At 41.7% G+C, this 8,361-nt stretch overlaps 1 protein-coding gene across 1 annotated transcript; it reads right to left on the bottom strand.

The window, feature by feature from the left end:
• Positions 1 to 4,969: 4,969 nt before the first annotated feature.
• LOC121812411 lies at positions 4,970 to 7,890 on the bottom strand (the record flags this gene model as incomplete). Its single annotated transcript, XM_042214514.1, is given in 1 exon segment — positions 4,970 to 7,890. A coding segment is annotated over 1 exon segment (515 nt), but the record flags the coding sequence as incomplete, so codon positions are not given.
• Positions 7,891 to 8,361: the final 471 nt, after the last annotated feature.

Raw genomic sequence — 8,361 nt, 5'->3', positions numbered from 1 at the left:
ACACACACACACACGCGCACACACACACACACACTGCTTTGCTTTGTTGCTTGTTCGTTTGTCTTTGCGGGTCAGCTGTCAAAGCTGCAAACTTGAATCTGAGCTACTCAAATATTTTCACTTCAAGAACAGAGGACAGGAAAACTGTGGGAACGTACTCTCGTTAAAGATAATAACCCTATTAGGGTTAGGGTTAGGTGTGTGTGTGTGCGTGTGTGTTTTCAGGGTAGACGTTGAGTGTATATTACAACAACTTGTGTATTCTCAAAGGTTACACAGTTCCTTTCTGCCCCTGACTGATTTTCACTGATTTCCCCACATCTCCCAGTGGGTCCCAGTATGTGGCTGCCCACCTCCTGAACCTGGTCCTGCCTGAGGTCTCTTCCTGTAAAAAGGGAGTTCTTCCCTCCCATTGTCACCAGCTCACAGGGCTCTGTTACAGAAAAATATGAAATAATAATAATAAAAAAAACTACTACTAGATACAGGTGCAGACTGAAGTAAAGGTTCTTTGGTTGGAGCTGGAAAACATTACTATACCTGGATTAGGGAGCAGTTGTGGCGACATCACCTGACATACACCATAGGGACATTTTTATGGTTGCTTGAGGTGTTCATTAAAAAGCTTCAGTTGTGTGATCACGTAACAGTTCAGTTTGAGAAGAGTGTAAAACAGAGGACAACGTCTCAATAGAGCCCTCAGACTGAAAACTTCACTCGTGGATGTGGGAATCCAATCCAGTGGGATTGGCATTGAGCAGGCTAAATAAGGATGGATTGTATGCCTCCAGCCTAATTGTTTGTTAGCCCACTGTGGAGTGGATCCACCACCTAAATTTAAAATGACAGACCCCCACTAAACACACATACAGGTACACACACTTCTGTCTGCTATCTTCTACTTTCACATTTCGTATTTTATGTCTGTCACATAAGAAACAAAAGCCTCTCATTTGAGGAAGCTAAAGTAACCTGTGCATAGTTCTGCATCACCCCCACACCTACACCCTACAACTGCTGAGGTTGTGCTGGCAAACTCATTTTTATTTAGTTTTTTACACACGTTTTACACTATTGAGTGTGCTCCAGCTACCGCTCTGCTATCCGAACCTCTCACGCCTCCTCTGGGTCCTGGAGCTGCTTTGATAGGGGACAGATGGTTAGAGTAATGACCCCATCGCTCCTCTGCTGCTGAGAAACAGACCACACCCACCACAAAATGTTAACACAGATTTATATGTATTTTCATGCTGAGGGCGATCTCAGTGCTGTGTTTATTTCTGACATGACAGCTACACTTCTGACTTCTGAAACCTCAAACTGGACCTCAGACTTTGGAGTGGCTGAATCCTTGAATCGATCCCTTTCAGTTATGTCTCTCTGTCTGTTGTCAGCACATGTAGGGACAGTGCACAGCGACCCTTCGACCATCCCATCAGTGTGTTGGACCACCAGGTAAATGGCGGGCATGCCAGATTACCAGTCCAGCCCTGTGCAGCAGTGAGCTGAATACGTTAGTTTCATTCCATCAGCCTTAAAACGTTGACCTTCACCCAAAGATCAAGCACTCCTAAGAATCAGTCTTTCCAAAAAGACTCACTAACTGAACAAAATGACTCTTTTTCAACTTAACTTCACCACTTGCCCACCTTCAAATGACTCTCTCCCTCTCTGTGTTTTGCTCCTTCACATGGATGTGATTGCTTTTAGTACCTTCTCTTTACTCTCATCTTCCCCTGGTTAATCCCTCAGTCAAGGCCACCTGTCTCTCCTTTAAGGCTTTCAAGTCTTAACAAGCCAATTAGGAGACTTGATTTTTTTCTTGCATCCACCCGGCCACAACACTTCGCTTTCTCTTTTTCAATCTTCTTTTTTAGCCCAGTCTTTAGTCTATTTTCACGATGATTGTTTAGAATTCCCTCCACTCTTCAACAGTAATTCCTCCAATCTTCTTTCCTTGTGTTCTTTTACCTTCACATAGTCTTCAAACATTGGCCTTCTTTGTATTACTGCAGAGCATGTTTATTTGTTTTAATGACGAGGATTAAAGAAAATGAAAAGTTATTCTTTCCACGGAAGATGGTCAGCATTTTATAATAATGCTTGAGCTAAAATGTCTTAAAAGGCACAAAAAAACAATATGTGGATGAATTGTCACAATTGGAGAATAAACACAAACGCAAGGTGGATGTCAAGATACAACAACAAATGAAAGATATTAAGAAGAAAATTAATAATTTACTCTTATATGACATGGAAGTAAAAGCAAGATATGTAAAACAGAGCTACTATGAATCAGGCCCTAAAGCTGCACGACTATTGGCAAGACGTTTAAAAAAACAACAGGCAGAAACAACAGTCAACAAATTGTATAATTCTAAGACAGAACAAATGACACATAACCTAGAAGAGATAGAAAGTATCTTTACCGATTATTATAAGGACCTGTATCTACAAAATGCACCTACTAATAATGGCCTAAATGATATTAAAACATTTTTAGACTCCTTAGATCTACCCTCTATTGGAACAATACAAAATGATCGCATGACGGCACCAATAACGATAGAGGAGATTCAGAAAGCGATTGGAAAATTACGAACAAACAAGGCACCAGGCAGTGATGGGTTTCCTGCCGAATGGTACAAGAAATGTGGAAAAGAATTGATACCCTTACTCCACCAGACTCTTAATTGGACTCACACTAAACATGTGATTCCCCCCTCTTGGAGGGAGGCAATTATCACGGTGCTGCCAAAACCACAAAAACAAAGAGAATACTGCCAAAATTACAGGCCTATATCGGTGTTGAATGTTGATTATAAAAATCGACCCTACAATCTGTCGTGATTTCGGTAGGGAAAGAGACGACACCTTGTAGAGCAAACAACTTCAACCTTTATTTTCACTTCCGGTACCCAACACACTTTCAACATAAAACCGGATATACTTAAACAGATAACACCACATCCTCCTTTCTCAGAAAACAACAACTTATTGAAACATTTACTGCGTAAGGGAAACTGTACTTTCGTTACTTCTTAGAACCTATTGCAGAAACATAGCTACTCTATTTTTAACTCGAGAAGCTTTGCTTTATTTAATCTCACAAGTTCAATCTTTGTGGTTTTATGACAACTCTGCCAGCTCTAGTTCTGACAAGACCTGGGACTTCTGTCTTGGGAGTCAGAGTTGTAGACGTCGATAGGTTGGGAGCTGGCAGGGTATTTTCTCTGGGACTGACGGGGGTAGATGGGGTCTGTAACTTTGGTGTGGACTCTGGCAATGGCTGGAGGTGACGTCTATTTCTCCTGATGGCTCCTGAAGGAGTCTCAACCATATAAGAGCGGGGTGTGGAGTGAGAGGAGATGACAGTCCCTTCACGCCTAGTGTCTGTAATCCACACTGGTTGCCCCAGTGCGAGTGGAGGAAGTTCAGTCGCCCGATGTCTCCTGTTGTACGCATCACTGTCCCTCGCCCTTCTCTCTTTCGCTTTTGCCAACACTGTATTCTTATTGGGCAGGCTGGGATTGAGCAGGGAAGGAAGCTGGGGAACTGGCGTGCGCAGTCTCCGTCCCATCAGTAGTTGCGCCGGGCTATATCCATTGGCCAATGGTGTTGCTCTGTAAGCTAGAAGTGCAAGATATGGGTCTTTTGCCTTCTTTAGCAGGTTTTTCACAGTTTGGACATGACGCTCAGCCTCGCCATTGCTCTGTGCAAATCTAGGACTGCTTGTTACATGTCTGAACCCATAAGTTGCTGCAAAGTCTTTGAACTGTTGTCCTGAAAACTGAGGACCGTTGTCAGTGTAGAAAAGCTCTGGAATTCCATGTCTGGAAAAGACAGATTTTAGGTGTACTATAACATCTTCCGATCTGGTGGGGGTAAGTTTGGCTATTTCCACGAATTTCGAGTAGTAGTCCACCAAAAGCACATAGTTGCTGTCATTGAGTGTAAAAAGGTCTGCACCAACTTTTTGCCATGGCCTCTCCGGGAGTTGGCTTGGCATTAAAGGTTGTACTGGGTTAGTACGCTCTTTGATGCAAATGGTGCAGTTTTTCACAAGTTCATTTATTTGCCCACTCAGACCAGGCCACCACACTGCCTCTCTGGCTCTCTCTCTCTGCATCTAGACATTCCCTGGTGCCCCTCGTGTAGGGCACTTAGGACAGAGTGGCGCATAGCAGTGGGGATTACTAGTCTGGTGCCTTTCAGTAGCAGATTGTCATGTACAGTTAAGGTCTCTCTGTGTGGCCAATATGCTTTAATTGGGCCTATGAGATGGCTGTATTCCGGCCAGCTGCTCTGACAAAAAGTCATGACCTCTGAACATATGCTGTCGGTTTTTAACTGTTCTTTTACCTGTGTGATGTATGTCGAGGTAGCAGGCATGCATTTGACAATTTCATCCACATAAATATTTGTGTCTTCCAGAAATTCGGCTGTAGCTTTTGAATCAGGGTCTTGGTTAACAGGTGCACGTGACAGTGCATCTGCTGTGAGGAGTGCTTTACCAGGAGTGTGTGAGATGGTGTAGCTGTACCTCATAAGCCTTAGGCGGAATCGTTGGATCCTGGGTGGAAGCTCGGTTAGGGCTTGCTGGCCTAACAGGCTGATGAGTGGCTTGTGGTCAGTCTCTAAGGAGAAGTGTCTCCCGATGAGGAAATCTTTGAATCTTTCACACCCCCATGTTAATCCAAGCGCCTCCTTCTCCACCTGTGCATACCTCTGTTCTGTTTCCGTTAAAGAACGAGACGCATATGCAACAGGTCTCCATTGCCCCCCCTCTTTTTGAAATAGGACTGCTCCCAGTCCATAGGAGGAAGCATCTGCAGACAGTTTTAACTCTTAGTTTGGGTCATAGAGTGCAAGAATGGGAGTTGACGTCAGATCGCCTTTCAGCTGCTTGAATGCTTTTTGCTGTGCGCAGCTCCAAACCCACTGATTTTTCTTCGAGAGCAGGTCTCTCAGGCGATCTCTTATTAACTCATCGTGCAGCGCACCATAACTGCAGTTTTCCGCTAAAGCGTAAAGTGCAGTGACAAACGAGTCTACAGTTTCATTAGCTTGCTGTGTTCTCTGATTAAAGCGGGCTCTCTCGTAGATAATGTTTTTTCTGGGAACAAAGTACATCTCCAAAGTGTCTCTTACTGCTTGATACTGCTGTCTCTGTATGTCAGATAACGCTTGTCCTCGGAGGATATCATCTGCTTCATCCCCCATGCAGTAGATGAGAGTGTTCACCTGGTTAGCCTCGGAGCTAAGGTGTAGGTTGCTTGCGAGTCGAAATCTTTCAAACCTCCTTATCCATTTTTCCCAATGCTGTGGCTTCGAGAAATCGAACAGCTCGGGGGGCTGGATGGTGAAAGTGGCATTCGGGGGTAGGTTAGCGTTAGCATTGTAGCCGCCGTTAGCTCGCTGGTGGGGCGGTGGCGTGCGAGGCCGCGTAACTGTTGCGCTAGCTCCCGCTTCTTCGTCCGACATCTTTCGTCTCGAGAAAACTCTTTACCACTCCCAAAGTCGCTTGCTGTCACTCCCCGATGATAAGGCACTCACATCCATCCCACTCCTGACACCATGTCGTGGTTTTCAGTAGGGAAAGAGACGACACCTTGTAGAGCAAACAACTTCGACCTTTATTTGTCACTTCCGGTACCCAACACACTTTCAACATAAAACCGGATATACTTAAACAGATAACACCACACAATCCTATCAAATAGGCTCCAGTCGTTTATACCAGACCTGATAGATGAGGACCAAGCAGGTTTTGTCAAAAATAGACAGGCACAAGACAATATTAGAAGGACCCTACACATCATAAACCAAATACATAAAGACAAGATACCGGCTGCATTGATAAGTTTAGACGCAGAAAAAGCCTTCGATCGAGTCAGCTGGGACTTCCTGTACCTAACCATGGCAAAGTTCGGATTCACTACGAAATCAATCCAATGTATCAAATCTCTCTATGACAAACTGACTGCAAGAATAAAAGTTAACGGTTCATTGACAAAGACGTTCCAGCTAGAGAGAGGAACTAGACAGGGTTGCTGTTTAAGTCCAACTTTATTTGCCTTATATATTGAGCCATTGGCACAAATGATTAGACAAGACGCCCTAATAACAGGAATAGAAATCAATAAACAAGAGCATGTAATTAGTCTGTTTGCTGATGACGTGTTGATAGCCCTCAAAAACCCCACAAACTCTTTTATGCAGCTCACAGAAATGTTAGGAAAATTTGGTAAACTTTCTGGCTACAAAGTAAATATACTTAAAACTCAAGTTCTAATGTTTAATTGTACACCAACTCAAAATCTTAAGGAATGGGAAATAAAGTGGGAGGCAAAAACCCTTAAATATTTAGGTATAAATATAACCAAAGACTATGCCAAACTATATCAAAGTAACTATGGACATATAAATAACAGGATAAGGCAGGATATGGAAAGATGGAATACATATCCGTCATGATTTAGTGACAGGATAAATGTGATAAAGATGAATATCTTACCACGATTGCTATATTTATTCCTCTCTCTTCCGATAAGCATATTCTCAGAATGGGATAAGTATATATCTAGATTTGTCTGGGAAGGCAAGCGGCCAAGGGTACGATACATTACTTTACAGCTTACTAAGGAGAAAGGAGGAATGTCGCTTCCTAATTTAAAAGAATATTTTCGTGCTGCACAGATACGCCACATAACATATTGGTGTAGTGATGATGACGGGGCTCGCTGGAAGGATGTGGAGCTCTCCACACTCAATGTCCCAATTCAAACAAACATGGGTATAAAAAAGATCCCTGAATACATAACTAAAGACCAAGATAGGAACCCGATTATATCCTTTACATTAAATGTATGGTATGATACAGTAAGGGAGTTCAGGATTGGCAAAGAGCTTGGTTTGCTAAAATGGATAGCCTTCGATGAAGAATTTAGACCAGGAAAATTGGATCTTGGTTTTAAAAATTGGAATGAAAAGGGAATCACAGCAATTTGTTTATTAATCAAAAAAGGAGAAATGAAAAGTTTTGAAGAATTAAAACGGGAATACAACTTAAAAAACAAGGATTTTTTTAGATACTTACAGGTGAGAGATTACTTTAATAAAAACATAAAAATAGAGGAAGACAAAATCCATCCTATTATAAAAATAATTATGCTAGCATATAAAAGTGTTATTCCAAGAACAGTGTCTACAAATGTTTGATGGAATCGCGACAGGAATCAATTGTATATGTTAAAGTAAAATGGGAAAGAGAGCTGAGTGAAGAAATCACTGAGGTGTGATATGAAACATGGAAAGAACATAAGAATACAGCTCAGTCATTGAGGTGGAGAGAATTCATCTGGAAAAATCAAATTCGCTACTTTATTACACCTAAGATTAAAAATAAACAAACCAATACACAACAACAATGTTGGAGGCTGGGTGGATGGGATGAACCAGACCACACACACATTTTCTGGAAATGCAGGGAAATTCACACTTTCTGGGTCAAAATTCACTCAGCTCTCTGTGATATATCAGGTTGTATAATTCCCAGAACCTGCCTTGTTTTGTATCTAGGATACTTGGCAGGTACTGTAGATGTAAAGGATCGATACCTGACTAAGATTCTCCTTTTGGCAGCAAAGAAGGCCATCACCAAAAACTGGCTTAAGACAGAGACACCAGGAAAGCAGCAGTGGTAGCAATGGTGGAGGACATTATGGAGATGGAGAACTTTACATATAAACTGAAATTGAAGGAAGAACGCTTTTTGAAGGACTGGGGAAAATAGTTGACGTACAACGGAAGGGGAAAAAAGATTGAACTGAATGAAGATGAGCATACAAGAAGAAAAAAAAAGTGAAATGAACGATGGAAATGTTTGACACCACATGTTTCCTTTTTTTTCTTTTTTTTTACTTTATCTTATTTTTCTAATTATTATTCTATATGTATCTATATTTCTATACATATATATTTGTTTGTTTCTTTTTCTTTCTAATTTCACTGTCTTGAGTTTGTGACTCTCTTTGTATTCTGTTATTCTGAAGAAACTGTATGCGTAATGGACAGGTGAGTTGTTCAAATAAATAAAATTAAAAATTAAAAAAAAAAGGCACAAAAAAACAACAGTTCAAGTAATATAAACTGACTGACCTCTACATATTCATCCACCCAAGTTCTTCATGTCCTGCTTAGTGTTAAAGAGAGGTACAATATTATCCCAAATGTCACTGGACAAGCAGTGTACACCCTGAATGGCTGTCAGACCAACACATGGCTTACACGGAGCCTACATAGGTACCTGTGCTGCATCCACACATACGAGGGTTTTTTCCTTATTCTGTAAATATCTTG

Source organism: Haplochromis burtoni, unplaced genomic scaffold (assembly GCF_018398535.1).
Source record: "Haplochromis burtoni strain Fernald_Lab_line unplaced genomic scaffold, NCSU_Asbu1 Contig_580, whole genome shotgun sequence".
Taxonomy (NCBI): Eukaryota; Metazoa; Chordata; class Actinopteri; order Cichliformes; family Cichlidae; genus Haplochromis; species Haplochromis burtoni.
The sequence above is the reverse complement of the archived record's forward strand: the minus strand, read 5'-3'. Positions and strand labels throughout refer to the sequence as shown.